Source organism: Schistocerca piceifrons, chromosome 6 (assembly GCF_021461385.2).
Source record: "Schistocerca piceifrons isolate TAMUIC-IGC-003096 chromosome 6, iqSchPice1.1, whole genome shotgun sequence".
In the NCBI taxonomy this organism is placed as follows: domain Eukaryota; kingdom Metazoa; phylum Arthropoda; class Insecta; order Orthoptera; family Acrididae; genus Schistocerca; species Schistocerca piceifrons.
In genome coordinates this window covers 331,727,684-331,744,445 of record NC_060143.1, presented here as the reverse complement: position 1 = coordinate 331,744,445, position 16,762 = coordinate 331,727,684, and the positions used below count along the sequence as shown (strand labels likewise).

General features: G+C 37.9%; 1 protein-coding gene across 1 annotated transcript in view; it reads right to left on the bottom strand.

Moving 5' to 3' along the window:
- Window positions 1-602: 602 nt before the first annotated feature.
- Window positions 603-16,762, bottom strand: part of LOC124802733 (partitioning defective protein 6) — a 138,926-nt gene continuing 122,766 nt past the window's right edge. Inside the window, exons 3-6 of the mRNA XM_047263705.1 lie at window positions 12,630-12,757; window positions 11,085-11,351; window positions 8,163-8,468; window positions 603-4,395 (exon numbers count right to left, since the gene is read on the bottom strand). Of these exons, the coding sequence (XP_047119661.1) occupies window positions 8,178-8,468; window positions 11,085-11,351; window positions 12,630-12,757 (686 nt within the window). The 3' untranslated portion in view covers window positions 603-4,395; window positions 8,163-8,177. The remainder of the gene's footprint in view (window positions 4,396-8,162; window positions 8,469-11,084; window positions 11,352-12,629; window positions 12,758-16,762) is intronic.

The window sequence follows — 16,762 nt, the reverse complement described above, 5'->3', positions numbered from 1 at the left end:
AACTCTAAGTCTTGATTGCTTGGTTCCAAGCTGTAACTACACAGTAACTTATGGTCTGAAACTAGTGCATTTTTTCAGTTATTTGACCTATTGGTTCCCAATAATTCATTGTTTCTGCTTGGTGGAAATCTCTCTGAAACTGTTCATTTAAAAATACTTTAAGTATATGATTATTAGTATCACTGAATTTCAAGTCATACCACATGAAGCAAGGACTCTTTGCTCCTTGACCTACAACATGCTGCTTTGTCTCTTCCTATGAAGTGAAACAAATAACACTCTGATAATTAAATCCAAATTTTCTTTTCTTTTTTTCCCTTTAATAAGATTTAATCATTTATCTCTTCACATCATTAGATTATACAGTTTATCATCTTAGCTTAGCCATATTATGTAAATGCCAGACTTCATGTGAATATTAGGAAGAGTGAGAAGGCAGCTAGTATTTCCATACTTACCCAAAGAATGTATGGATTAAAGCATAATGTTTAACTATCTGATACCACAATTTCCTACTCTGTGGACTAAGCAAAGGCAGTAGTAGGGAAGACAAGGAATGAGGGTTGTCTAAACGAACTACTAGAAATGTGATTACAGAAAACTGTTCCTTATACCAGTTTAATTATCAACAGTGTTGTTGCAAAATAGGTAGAACTGTCTTACATACATCCAACATGTAATTCTCATTTAGTGCCAGTCTATTTCATCCTGTGAAAATCGAGTCTACACAAGCAATAATTTCTACACAGAGATATTGACAATGAAGCTGGTTTTTCTGGTTCAAAAAGCGTGTAACAAATTGTGCTCAATGTCCATAACCAGTATGACCTCATATTTATTTTCCGCTCAGCATGTACATAAAAGTATGCCCATCCTAATTCACATATGCATTTTGAACTTCAAAACTGCAATTACAACTCCAAAATTAATATCTCTCAATATGGAAAGTAAAATAGCATCTATAATTGATTCATTAAATAAATAAACATGTCCATAGAGTACAGAAATTCATGTAAATTTTATTGACAAGTAAAAATGTACATTTCTGTATCTTCATTTTGATTTGGAATAGCAAAGGCATATACATTGTAAATAGACACATTCAACAGTTCATAGATGAACTTATAAATTTTACACTTTTTTAATGTTGGTTGGTTGCTTCTTTACACACACACACACACACACACACACACACACACACACACATACACATACACATACACATACAAGAACATCAGTACACAAATGCCAGCTGCCTTTTAAATGTTATATTCCAAAATAATAAAAACATTACATTCACCACAGTTATTGACTACTTTTGGAATGTCACAAAAATACTTAAGTACATCTGTATTGTTTGTTGTGAAGGAACAACTCTGCAAAACAAACAATTACTCTGAAGCTCTCAGATAAATGTTGCTGAATCACTGAGGTGACAGCATTTTCAATGAACAACACATGCAAACATAAGTAAGAATTGTTTTACCATCAAATTTGGAGTGCTTCAGATTGACAGTGCTAAAACATTGCCTTTTATTTTTTGTTTGGATTTTCCTTTCTGCACTAAAAAGAAAGAAATAGCTCCCCAAACTGCATGTTTCTCCATTAACAGCCACTGTTATCACACTGGTCACACTTTTATTCTGCAAGCTGGCAGAGTAGGTCTTCAACATGCTAACAAACGCTACTCAGTATTCTGTCAGCAATTTATTTTGAATGGTGCATCAGTTCATCGCAACTGTACTTAAATATAGTCTATAACTTTGATAGGAGACAACAGTTTGATGAGACTGATTATTTCAAACAAATTAGTAACAAAACAAATGTTTCAGATGAAGCTTCTCTACTGATGGTCATAGTTTATTATACATTTTAAGAAAATTTTGCTACAAGATTTAAGGCAATGGGTAACAGTGACATTCAGTACAATGACTGACAACAGAGAAGCTACCACCTGCTTTTATTTTATTTAATGGATCTGCACCTGTCTCATATAAATGTGTAATATTATTAAATGTATTCAACTGCCACAGTGTGTCAGATGGTTAGACAAACACCAGGCTGCTTTTCATCTCTTACACTTTCCTTAATACTGCAATAAAAATGCCTACAACACAAGATAATACCCGCAATTCTTTCAAGCCTGAATCTGTATACATAATAACTTAACACATTATGTAATTATTTTTGAGATAGCAACAAATTCTGCTGAAATTATGGATGCAAAGACTGCCATTTTCTGTAAACACAGTAAATATTATTGCTGTAAAACAAGATGTGATAATGTCTTCAAACACACACAGAATATCTATAAGAACCAGTGATATAAACCATTGCTGTTTTAGCTGTTGTACAAACGAAAATGTGTGACTTACCAGGGATAACATTGGAATGGCACATGTACAATCTTCGTGTCCTTAGTGAACCTTATATGTGCAGCCAAATACAACCACAGAACAGTGTCAAGTACCTCCAATACTACATCAACTCACATTACAGATGAGGCAGTTTCTTTAAGACTGCTGGAACATACAGTATTGCAGCTCCTAGCAGGACTAGATGTGATGTAAAAACACCATTTAAAAGGCAAAGATCAAAATGTCTGTACAAACAATCAGAATTGAGGAAGACAACATCATACTTCTAAAAATTCTGCCGCAGCATCCTCCAGGCTTATTTCAAAGGTACAATGTTTCACAACAAAGAAGAAAGGCAGGGAAACTTACTACATAGCATTTGCTTTTCCATTTATTCTGTATTGTTCCAGTAAATTTAATCTTTAAATGCACACTACAGGTCCATTGTTGTTTGAGCTTAGGGAACAGCAGTTGTTCAGATGTATATTCACTATTATCACACAATACACATTTATCTAAAGCATCAGAATATTTCATGATGATAGTACAGTAAAGCCAAATATAAGTAGTGCCACCTTTAAGTCTGCATGTACTACATACACTATTTAAAATCGATGGGACGGATGACTATTGGTAATTCTGGATGGATACAGATCAGTCAGTGTGCATTCTGCACTGTAGGCCTCTAGTAAGGCAGTAACCCGCAGTGGGTTGATGTACTAACTTGTGATTCAATTTGCAAGTACAAGAACAACCAATTTCTTAATGGTTAGTTCAGATTTGCTTTGCCAGTTTAATAATTTATATCATTGTAGCAAATAATACTAACTGTTTGCTGAAGACGAAGTGGTTTCAATAACACTACATTCTAAAGCCAATATTAACCTCTATATTTGTATATTTCAGTAATTTGGTTAGAATAAAACCTCTTTAGATTAAAAAATAACAGTTCTTACTGAACTTTGCACAAGAAATCAACAATTAATGCACACACACTGAAACAAACTGCTGTACTTACAATGAGTGAACTGTTAAGTTCATAAATAACATCATCTGTTTAAATTTATCATATTTAAAGACACTACATATTGCAACAATAATACTCTGAAATATTAACATACTGCTTGCAATAGACTACTACATACAAAAATATTATAGATATACTTTAGAAATGTTTCATTTTTTAACAAGTAAATGATCTTCTATGAGAAAATAACATCTTACACACACAAGTTCATTAAAAGTCTTTTTATAAAATCTATCTTAATTTCATAGGATGGAATTATTCAATAGGCGCACCAGTCAGGTGCCTGGAAGGATAATATTGACACTAAATACCTTTTCAAAAAGACTATTATGTCAGATAATCTCAGCATTTATCGATTTAGAAATGCCTGCATCAAAAATGAATCCATCTCTCTGATTTGCCCTAATCAATCAATCAAAGGCTGCCAGCAATATTTCAAACTTTTTACGTTTCTTTCTTAAGCAACAGGAAATTGCCATAGAAATATTTTATGAACCATTTATATCTTCCTAGGTATGATGGAGGTCAGGGATTTAAAAAAAGAAAAAAAAATCACTAGCTTACTACAACCAGGAAGATGCTGAGCGTTGTGGTGGTGTTATTGTTGCTGAGATGTTCCAACTTCACAGAAGGGAACAGGACACAAATGAAGTATTTAGAAACAATACCTGCAGGATATTTGATAGTGACTGCCAGTCATGTACATAACCATCATGAGTACTTACTTTTGTTTTACTTAATAAAGTTACACAAAAATAAAATACACAATAGATATCTAAAAATACTAGATAAAACGGAATGCAAGGCGATAAATAAAGGACAGCAGTAAAAAAGTTGTGCCCAAAGCCATATTTGGCTGTGGGTCAGCTATGTACACGCTGAGAGCAAACCTTGTTTCTGGTATGCTTGTAAAGGCTGGTGACATGTTCATTTCAATTCACTTCGAGCACTTATACATTGCACAGCCATCAGAAGCAGTCAGTCACCTGCAGTCACCTTTCTGGCAATCACCTACAAAGATAAAAATACAAGTGCTATACACTAACAAATATTATGTAGATTATTATTATTATTATTATTGTTATTGCAATTGTGTGTGCACCCGCGCATGTGTGCACGCGCACGTGTGCACGCACGTGTGAGTGTGAGTGGGCACGCACATGCAAGACGACATGTTTTTATTTTAACTAACATGGTAGTGAGGTAACAGCAATCTGTTCTTTATGTTCAATTAGAAAAAAACAGTCAAGATTGCAGAATCATTTATTAAAATGTCATGCTTCAGTACATTTAAATAGCCATATTCAGATTATGAGTATCATTTGGCTGGAGTGGGCAGCTTTGTAAACAGCTGTGTGGGGTTCCAACAGTAACGGTAACAGTTATGACCACACACAGCTGTTGACCATGCAGCCAGCTCCAGCCAAGTGGTGCTCATAATCTAAAGATGGCCGTTTAAACGTGCAAAAATCAGTCGTTTTAATAAATGATTCTGTGATCCTTTATGTTTTTTCTAATTGAAAATTATGTGAATAGTATACTGTCTCAGTGATCACTGGCAAAGCAGCAATCAAAATGAAAGAAGACATAACTGTTGGTGGGGTTACAATGAGTGCACTGCAGACTTTCATACAACACACCATTAGGTACAATAATGATTCAAGTGTCTACAATATTTGATGATAGCTGATGCTTGTTAATGACAAGTCGAAGCAAGTATTCCTTGTGACTGTGGCAGGTCTTAAATGAGCCTTACACACCACTGTGTTTCTCAGTATTAGAATGACACAAATGTAACACTGACTTTGGTATAGGGAAAATATGCACTCCTGGAGTGTAACTAAATGAGGAACTATACCTTTGAGAAAACAGACTTTGCCTCTTGTGCGGGTGGTTTTTGACAGTCTATAATCAAGTACAAAATATATTATTGTAAAAAGTACCCTAAAAACTTGATATTCATATTTGGTTTAGAAGAAGCCAGTAGAAATGTTGAAAAATTACACTAGAAGTCCAATTTTTAAACCCATATTGACTTTGGCTCTATTGAACACAGCAATGATCAGCACCAATTTTCAAAAAGCAGCAAATATTTTTGTATAATTCTAAATTTTCTTGCCCGAAAAGATGACATCATGCCACTCCTATGTACAGTGTTGCCACTGGGTGCAGCTCTGTCTGTGCACATCAAGGGAAACCCCAACGTGGCCACTGCGCTGACAGCCTATGGTGCTCCAGACATCACACTGTCTATGTCAATACTTATCTTGCTGCAAACTAGCTCACATCCTGGCTCAAGGTATGTGATGTAGCTGTATATTGTGCACAGCTGAAAGAGCAAATAATTGCCTCGGCAAACAGCACAGACCCACTGTGATCTGTGTGACATTGAGTATGGTCCTTCTGAACCCACCAATATCATATCTGCATTTAGGTATGGGTCATGAAACAAGTGGCAATATTATTAAACAATAAACCACAGTTCTGATAGTCCGAGATCCTGCCACTGACATTTGTCCGTCCTCTTTTGAAGTACTGCAGCGTAATGTGGGATTCTTACCAGATAGGGTTAATGGAGTACACCGAGAAAGCTCGAGGAAGGGCAGCACATTTTGTATCATCAAGAAATAGGGTGAGAGTGTCATGCACATGATACACGAACTGGGATGGACATAATTAAAACAAAGGCGTTTCTCATTACCGTGGGATCCTCTCCTGAAATTTCCATCACCAACTTTCTGCTCTGAAAGCAAAAATATTTTATTGACGTTGATCTACATAGGGAAAAATGATCATCATAAAAATATAATAGAATTATTGTGAAGGTGGTTCAATGAACCCTTTGTCAGGCACTAAGTGCGATTTGAAGAGTAACCATGTAGATGTAGATGAATTCAGACACACGCTGGTAGTACGTAGGCTTTCACAGCTAGGGCCTGATTCAGGTAAAACTTACCATCTGAGAGGCCCTGGTCAATGCAGTCTTGATTCAAAGTAATTGATGTCATTCTATCAGCACAAAGTCAACATCAATATTTTACCTAACTTCAGACCGTCTTTACTACTAAAATAATTATGGTGTTTATGAATTTCTATTGCTTCTCTATACATGCATGCACGATAATGCGATGTCCTTGCTAAACCATTCGTCTCACTGAATTTTATTTTGTGGTTACCATCTAAAAAAAATGTGTTTTGCTACAGCTTATTTTTCAGTATGTACTACACAATAGTTCCTTTTGTGTTCAACTATGCAGGTGTTGATGCTTCTTTTTATGGTTCCAATATATGCTTGTCTGCAACTGCACAGGGTTTTATACATCCCATGTGTTGCGGCGGGGGGGGGGGGGGTTTCCAACTTTTTCGGTTCTTAAATATTCATTAATCTTCTTGGTGGGTGTAAAATCATTTTGTCTCCATACTTGGCCAAAAACATTCCTTATGCCATCCATAATTTTATTAATGGAAGGGAGAAAAATTGTTTCCAGATGGCAGCCATTGTCGCTCAATACTTCCGACTTCTTTTCTTTGATGGAGTGCTCAATCAATCTCATTACTAGCATATCCATTTCTCTTGAAATCTGATGCTAAGTAATTTAATTCATCCTGCAAATTCACTGGCTCACAAAATTTTGTTGCCTGTTTTAATGACACTTTTCTTTGTCTAGGACGATGGTTTGATTCCTTGTGGAGATATTGTCTGGTGTGTGTGTGTGTGTGTGTGTGTGTGTGTGTGTGTGTGTGTGTGTGTGTTATCTGTATACCTTGTGGCCCAGAATCCCACCACACATTTAATTACACATACATCAGAAAAATTAAGTAGATGATTGCTCACTTTCTCAATCAGAAACTGTATCTTTGGGTTAATACCATTGAGATGTACCAAGATGATGTTCAGCCCTTCTTCACTGTTAAGTCCATACTACAAAGATATCATCCACATAGCGGTGCCACTTCGCTGGCCTTTTACTGGTCACCTTTAGCACCCAGTGTTCAAAGAACTCCATAAATAAATTGACAGCAGCTGGATGGATCTGCACTCAAGCATTATTCTTTTCAGTATCAGGTTTCTGCTACCTGATTAAAATTGAGCACACTGCATTTGTTTCCAAATGAATCCTGCCAGATTTCTTACTTAGTACAATATGCTCAGGTTGTACCACAAAATTTCATGGTAACACTGACACTGGATAAAGAGTTGTCACATGAACCCTATTATCTACATTTGTAGGATTTGTTCAATGCATCATTTATTTTGATTATACAATAATCATTTTAATTTCCTCAATTGCAACTTGTAAAAGGATACTGTATCTTTCTCTGACCTTCAGGGTGATTGGTGATAATGCCATCACATCACCGAATTGACAGGCTGTCACAGATGCATAATAATTTCAGTGCTAAAATAATGCAGTAAGATGCTCCTTGGATTCAGAAAACCCCGTCATAATCAAGATCGATTTTGTTTCTGTACTGCACTGTAAATCACCAATATCAGCATTTAAATGTCTGAACAAGGTCTACTGTATGACTTCAACTGCTCCTAGCATCTGTTATTTGTTTTTTTTTAAGGAAGTAGATAAATTCCATTTACAACCAGACCCTAAAAATTGTTCAAATAAGGGCAAAGATTTATATCCCTAAATTTATTCTGGTAACACAATAATACCTTTTTGTGATTCTGCTCAGCAGTGTCACAGATGCAAAACTATTACACACATTCCTACCAAAAGGATAAAGTGAGTAATTGCTCAGTCTAAAATTGAACATATTCTTACCTTACAGGCAGAAAGTCAAAGGTGAAGAACACCATCATCTGGGCGTAATCCCTGAGAATGTGTTTGGTGATGGGTTCCATCTATGTCATCGCCTTCTAGTGACATGCCACCCGTCATATCCACAATCTCATCCTGGTCATATCGATCATCATCTGACCCGGTTGTGGCTGTTGACTGTTGGCTGCCTGATGATAACTGAGAATTTCTCGAAAAAGAACCACGCCGAGGAGCTGCCACCGTACGCTGATTTGCAGGTTTTACTGTGATTATCAGATTTGAGCTGTTCGCTACCATCATATCTGTGACCTGAAAGACAAGAATTACAGTTCTGTCACATAAACCTTTAACAGCACTAATGAGACTAAGTTACATGCAGTAAGATATAACACCTTCATGGGGACACAGAAAGAACAAGAAAGGGGGAGAATAAAAAATATATACAGCACAAATAAAACAGCAGGCTACAGAAGAACACTGAGATGATTTGACATAGGAGTTGTATACTATGTGTTTACTAGTGTTGTCCAAGAACTGAAGGCCATTTGTTATTTGCGGCGGTATGGATGAAATTTTTCACTAATTGGCAGCACTAGCTTGTAGCGCGGGCTTCCCTATCCACAACAGGTGGTCGTGTGGCTTGGTAGTTTATTCAGTCTGGCTGTGGCTGCTGTTAGAGATGGACAGTCTGCTGCCGTCTCGCACAAAATGTCAGATGCATGTAGTTATTTGCTTAGTTAATGCGAAGAAGCTCCATCTAGCAGAAACTCATCATTCTCTGACTGCCATTTGTGGTACTATGATTAAACTGTGTAATGTTAGCAAGCAGTGTACTGAGTTCTCGAGCAGTAGAACCAGTGTGCATGACATGGATGAAAGGGGAAGGAGGTCTTCAATTGATGATGTGTTGTTTGAGAAAAATGAGGTTAAACTTCATTAACACTACCATCTGACAGTCCAGGACCTCACAATTTTGATTCCAGAAGTCAGAAAATCAATGACCCAAACCTTTTAAATAAAAAACTGGGATACACGGAGGTGTCCACTTGTTGGGTGCTGAAAATGGTTCATAAGGAAAAATCATATGGAGAGTGCTCAGAAATTTTTGGACGGTTTTGAAAGGGAATCATTACAGGTGATGATACAGTCCAGAAAACTCTTCTCAGCCAATGAGGCGGCCCAGGTAGAGTTGTCAAGTTGATTGCAGACCAAGGTGGGAGATTTTTTGACAAAGGGGTCAAGACTCTCATTTCTGAACTCAAGAAGTGCATCGAACTTGCTGGGGACTACACAGAAAAATAGTGTAGCCATGTATGAGCAATGTGAGGTACAAATTTCACACAAATAAAATTTTCTTGATTTTTAAAATGAAAACAGTCTTTAATTTGTTGACAACCCTTATAGTTGGAGAATCTATGCTGGAGGAAATAATTACAGATTACTTCCCCACTTTCATATACCATTTTAACAATGGTTCCAGGATACTTTCCTTAGAGATAAGGTATCAAAGCAAAATTCAACTGAGAAAATTAATAAAGTATGAGGCAGAACTGCAGTTCTTACCTGTATATGGCAAAATGTTTAGTACTGCTGATAGACATATATAAAAGTAAAGACGACACTATCCTAGCTTTTCAGAATGTCAGTTCCTTCCTCGAGCAGGAGAAATGGATAGGTTGGATAATGTGAAAAAGGAGGACTGATCATGCAGTCTCCAGAATGGGAGGGACCTACTGAACAATTCTGAAAGCTAGGATGGTGTCATCACTTATTTTTATACTAGCTGTTACCCGCAGCTGTGCTCACACTGGTAGTTTTGTTATGATGACTGATAGTCATTAAGTAAGCTACTGTATGTGCAATAACATCAGCTGTTCTCACCTGTCTGCCCATTTGCGTAAGCATAGGTCAAGATATGTGCCCCACTCTCCCCCCTCAGTGCACAATTCATCAGTGTATGCAGTGTTAGTGACAAGCAGTATGTACAGAAGAGCAAGGGCAGAAGTGCTCATCCAAACATCATACTACTGAAGTAGTTATCGTTATACAACATGTTCAGTATGCGACAAATAGTGTTCAGGTATGGATTAAACACACTGAAGATTGTATAAGCATTGTATTCATTACTTTGAATCATATCACGTAGCATATGTCAACCAATAAAAGCTTTTTTACAAATATGATAAAGATAAAAAGTTAAAGAGTAAATAGCTCCCTGAAAGAGTAATTCATATAAGAACCTTCAATCAATAAGGATATTGAACTACACTTTCTAAAGTATCCCATGCTCTTCCCCAGGGTTGAAGCTACGTCCTTACCAAATACAATCAAAATCTGTTCAGCAGATTAATCATGAAAACACAACAGAGCTATTTTACCATTTATGACATTAGTACGGATAAAACTTTCAAATATTTTTTTTTTCCTTGGTTCAGTTTTGATGAAATAAAATGCATATGGTGCCACAAACTATGCTCTAGTTACCTGTGAAAATCCAATGAAAATTATCTAGTAGTTTTGGACACATGAGTGCAGACAAGCAGACATGACAGTTTTACAGATTTATTGTTAGCACAGATGTGGCTATCAACAGGACAAAACACTAATACCTGCATGAATGTACTGGCCAGACATTTTATCTCATATTTTTGCACAGGTAAAATAGCTTTTTCTCAAATAATAAATAATCACATGGACAAAATAAGGTACTGGACACATACTGTGCTGTAATGAAACTAGTCTTTGCCATGACTCAACAGAGAGTAGCACATGAAATGTTATATTAAATCAGCTTCACCACTTCACAAAGAATCACTCCTAAATAAAACAAAGCACAGACGAAGAGGCAAAACTGTTATAATTCATGGCCTTAGAAAGGATTAACACTGAAGAAACTTAATGATCAGAAAATTAAAGTATACACACCTGGTCTAAAGTCTTCCCATTGACTTCAATACCATTGACCTCAAGCACCTCATCATTGACAGCAAGAAGTCCTGTACTCTCAGCAAGGCCACCTGGTACGAGGCGTGAAATGAATATTCCAGGTACTTTCTCAAGCCCTTGGGGAGTTACTCGCACAGACGTGCCGTCACGAATGTAAAAACCAAGTGGCTTATCGGAGCCATGCTTCAGCAGCCGGACTCTGCGATATGTTGCTGGGACTACATCCACATCAATGATTGCAGACACCTGTAACATATTTCGTCACCATTTTTCAGAAAACATTAAAACATAGATATGAGACTGTGACATATATTGTCTAAATCTTGTATTACTGTAATGCTGTGTTATTTTGGCAAGACATTATGTATTTTCATGATTCAGTTCTTCTGTGCCTAATTGCAATACATACAAAGGTTATAGATTCGCTGAAAATTTTTATTTCCAGTACCCTTAACCATAAACTTATTTATGCACAAAAGAAATTCGTCATCTCAGATAACTATTATCTGCAGTTAAAAGCTCCACATATAAATTTACATAAATCTTGGAATTTTACAGAAGGTGTGTATAGCACAAAATGTACACGCAGATTATGTAACAAAAATGTAAGATCAGTGGCAAAAAAACTGAAACGGAACTTAGAGTTATAGCATTTTATACAGCTTTCAAATTCAGTATTGAGAGAGACGTGCATCACTGATAGTCAAATATTTTATTCATAGCAAAAGGTAAAAAGTAAAGTCCTTGGTAAATGCCCATGACTGGACTACTGTCCTGTCTGCAGGTAGAGTCCAGCCTTCCTATTTTCCGTGGCACTAGGATGGGGAGGGGTGGCATGTCCCTCGCCACAGCCAACTTTTACCCCAGGCAAAACACCCTGAGTGAACCAGCAGCTGTTCTGGAGAGATGGAGCAAGAAAAATTCTAAATTCTCACCTCTGCCCAGGTTAAAATTTAGGACCTACATGAGTGGAGTCTAGAGCTCTACCCGTTACACAGTCATTTTTATATTGAGTATTAAAATATAATACATGTTCAATATGTAGTACAAGTGTTACACTGTGACTATGACTCTAAATTTTGTTTTTGACACAAGTAAATGCTTAGTAGTTACAAAAGTTATATCATGAATGGTAACTGACACATCCACAATCAAGATTTGTTCATTACATTATACTGCATTTTATCATTTAACATTCTGGAAAAACCATAATAAATAGACTAGTGCTGGAAGATTCAAAACATAAAAAAAAGCATGATCTCCAGTGCCTGGAATACTATTAAGAATTCTTGATAAAAAGTTAGGAAAAAAACACGAAAAAGGATATGTACAAACAATTAAGGGAAGGGATACTTATTTCAAAGATTCTGAGATACATTACAAGCAGAAAAGGAATCTGAAGTGAATCTCCAAAAGTAGCTCTTAGTAAGTACACATGCTAAAATCTCTCAAATATTGTTAACTTTGATTTCCAATAATTTATTTATCTATTTTTAATTAGAAATCTCTGCAACTGTTACACACCTGCCTGAAATCATGTGGGTTAGAGATGGCAAGATGAGTCTTGGGTTTGCTGGGAGTACCAAGAATGGTGGAAATCAGGTTTCTTGGTTTGTATGTCCCATAACCATTTAATTCTTCCAGACTTTCTCCTGCAACAGTTCAAAGATTGTACAAGGAATGTTAATTATGTAACAGTCCTCCCCAATTTTTCTTTTTCTGTTTCTACTACTATGCTTATTACTGACATGATCTGAATCAGAGAGAGTAAATTTAACTGAAAACAATTACAACATTTTATGGCTGTACAATTGATGTATTTCTATCTTCAATTTCTATAGAAATGGACTATTGGGTATTTGACACAGAACACATGATAACATGTACAAATTTATTCAAAGAAAACAAAATGCAGTAATAATACACAGAACTTTGAAAGTCGAGAAATAAAACTTAAAGAAAAATTGTACTTCCGAGATTGTTATGCGACAGCAGTAAGACATTTATTCACCTCCAAACTACGAAAACAAACCTGCATGCCTAGCAAAGCTGGAAGGGCACCAAAAAAACCGAAACCCTTTTTCAGTGGGGAAAATGATAACCGTTTTGGACTCTTAGTCAACAGTGATAATGTGGGAAAGGTAAAAGTGTTCTTGAAACATGTGGATAGAGACTTTATCTACAAAAGACCACAGTTAATATGCAGTTAAATGTTAGTGATCCAGGGCAATGCATCTGATCATATACATGGGTTAAGCAGCAAATTTACAAGAATTTTTATTCAATATTGTTTTCTAACCCACACTACTCCCAAGACATGTTTGTATGTGCCTTTTTTATTGCTTCCTAACCCATAAAAAACAGTAAATTTGATAGTGGAGGGAAGTGCCAGTGGGGCCAGGTGGTGGGGGGGGGGGGGGCGGGGGAGACAGGGTTTAACACTTTCAGAAGGACAACAGACAGCAAGTTCATATGGTCTTAGGCTATAATAGCTATGCAGATATTAAGAGATGTTTGCACAGGTTAACAAATGTGGAAAACTGCATCAACCCAATCTTAGGACCAGTGCAAAATTTTACCAGTGTGCTACAATGTGGTGGCCTATAGCCTTTCACTTGCAAGGGTAGTAAGCTTAACTAACATGAATATATTAATTTTACATGTATACACTGAACTGTTTAAACATATTTAAATTTTATTATTGCTGTTTAACATTGCAAGGAAAAGGGGGGGGGGGGCAGGAAAAAAAAATAAACAATAGAAGTACTGTGAATTGAACCCGAGTCAACAAATTGTCAGTCCAGCTCGTAACCAGTAAGCTGTGCGACTTAAGTGTAGCGCTGCTTGAAAATCCCTCGTACTCTATGCTTAGAAAACTTAAAACACTGTTGGCACATTTATGCGTCCTGTTCAGCCGACCCTCTCACTGGCGCAGACCAATTATTTCCATATCTTGGCGAATAAAAGAAATTCAAGTATTTATCATAAAATACACTTGCCTCTTTGCATGCTACCATTTGCAAAATACCTTGCTTCGATACCCAGAATCATTTATAAAATATGACAATTGCTGCGGCCACACGATTCCTAATGCAGGGACAGAAATCCATTTGATGGATATAAAAACCAGTATCTTGATAACGAAATGAGATATCGTTCTGCTCTCAATTTTAAATAAATTTTCATTGTTTTATCTACATTCCACACTCATAAATATTTGGGCTAAAATCAACCAGCTGCAAAGTTTACACAATGCATTTTTACCTCTGCAAACTTTTTAAACTCTGTGCAATGCTTTATTTCATTTGATGTACCACAGTAACTATGCCGAATAATGAAAAAAAATACTGTCCTTTATCGGGCGAAGATGTCAGACAGTAAGATATGCAAAAACCCAATCTTTTCACTTAATACTATTCTTAAAATCAAATGATAAGTACTTTGTAGCGGAACGCTGTCTCTCAGCACAGGTAGTGGATTTAGGTGAGCAGTACAGACACAAAAAAGCCCCAGCCCATGCATCATTCGCTAAAACGGCTGATAACTCACATGGCAGCAGTCAAAGGGTTAAGATTTGGAATTAATATTTTATCAATGAGATTAATTAAAATGTTGGTAGCAGGAGGGTTGTAACCCGAACCAATGAATTACCAGCGTATACACTAAACCACTCAGCCACAGGACTGGTATGACAATGGTTGTTCTAAAATCCCTCATACTTTATGTCTTCACAATACTTCACTTGCTGTGCTCAAAGAAAAACACAGGCTTGGTGCTGTTTTGGTTTAGGACGCACAAAACAATTACAGTCATACACGCCCATGTCAGAACCGTAGAACACGAAGACGAATAAGGAGTTAAAATCGACTACACGTTACGCCCTATCGACAGACAGAAAGACAGCTAGAAACAGGGACATTGAGAAACCTCCATAAAATACGTGATAGAGACAATGGAGGTCCTGAACTAAAGATTAAATGACCTTTGCCACACTGCTAGGATGGACAAAAAGTAAAACACGGTTGACAGCCCCAGCCCGTGCATCGTTCGCTAAAATGGCTGATAACTCACATGGCAAACATAAATGAGAACGTAAGTGTTTAAAAGAAGGACATTCCGTCAGGAAATGGCGATCCGTCAAAGGTTGGGGGGCAATGAGCACAAAGTGGTGGGGGATCACCACTTAACAAATGGCGATGGCAAAAAAGACAGTGCCCAATACACAACCTAGCTAAAATAATTTCCTCGCAGCGAGAGTGCCGAGAGGTGGTCATCCAAGCCGCTGCGAGAGGTTTAACTCCCCCAAGCTTGTTCCCATAAAGGGATGACCAGTGGGGACATGAAAGTGACACCACTTGCTGACAGCCGGCAACACAGAGATCATCGGAGGGAATGGAAGAACAAGCGGGCCGAGATACGAGGACTGTAGCCTTGGCATTATCGTCAGTGGCCCCGTTTCACGTCAGACCGACGTGACCAGGGACCCACATACACATCACAGTGGCTCCATCAAGAGTGAGCAAGTGAAAGCTTTCCTGAACACACTGTACTCAGGCATGGACGGTGTACAGCACACAGAGGCTTTGAAGGGCACTGAGAGAATCGGAGCAGATGACGCAATTGAAAAACCTGTGTCGCCGGATATACTATGTGGCCTGATACAGGGCGAAGAGCTCCGCTGTAAATAATGAGCAGTGTTCTGGAAGCCAATACTGAAAGTCGTCGGTGCCAATGATGAAGGCACATCCGACACCATGGTCAATCCAGGAGTCATCAGTGTACACAGGTACTATCACGAAGTTCTGTGCGATGGTCGAGAAACTTACGGCGATAGAGTGAGGCTGGAGTAATGTTCTTAGGAAGCGAAAAAAATCCAAGGTGTACACGGGATGCCGCATGAAGCAGAGGTGGTGAAGGATTCACACCTGTTGGGAAAGTGGCAGGTAGCGTGGAGTTAAGCTGCCGGAGCAATAGCCGAAAGCGAAACTCCAGGAGGTAACAGAGAAAAGGGATGTGCACCATACTGGTAGTCAAAAAAGTCATTGAGGGAAGAAGCATAGGATGGATGGCCATGCATGGCAGACAAATAGCATGTGTATCTGCAGAGGAGAAAATCACGGCGGTATGACAGCGGCAGTTCAGCAGCTTCTGCATACAGCATCTCATCCGGGCAAGAGTAAATGGTGTATGTGGCCAAACGGAGGTCATGATGGCGGACAGACATAGGTCCGCTACAAGCGGAGGAGGGTAGTCCGGTCCCCACCCCAGGACGTACCTCTGAGGGGACACAGGACAATGAGGGACCGTGTACAGCGGGCAGCCAGGTAAGACATGTGGAAGGACCAAGAAAGTTTCCTACCGAGCATGAGCCACAGGAATTTCGTAGTTTCAACGAACGGTAGAGTAACAGGTCCGAGATACAAAGACTGTGGAAGAAACCAATTGCACTGCCAGAAATTCGTACAATCGGTTTTGTCAGTGGAAAAGCAAAAGCCATTGTCGATGCTCCAATAGTGAAGATGATAGAGACAATGCTGAAGATGCTGCTCAAGGAGACAAGTCCGTGGAGAACTGCAATAGATGGTAAAATCGTCAACGAAAAGGGAGCTGAAGATGCTCAGCAGGAGATAGACCATAACAGGGTTAATGGGGACAAC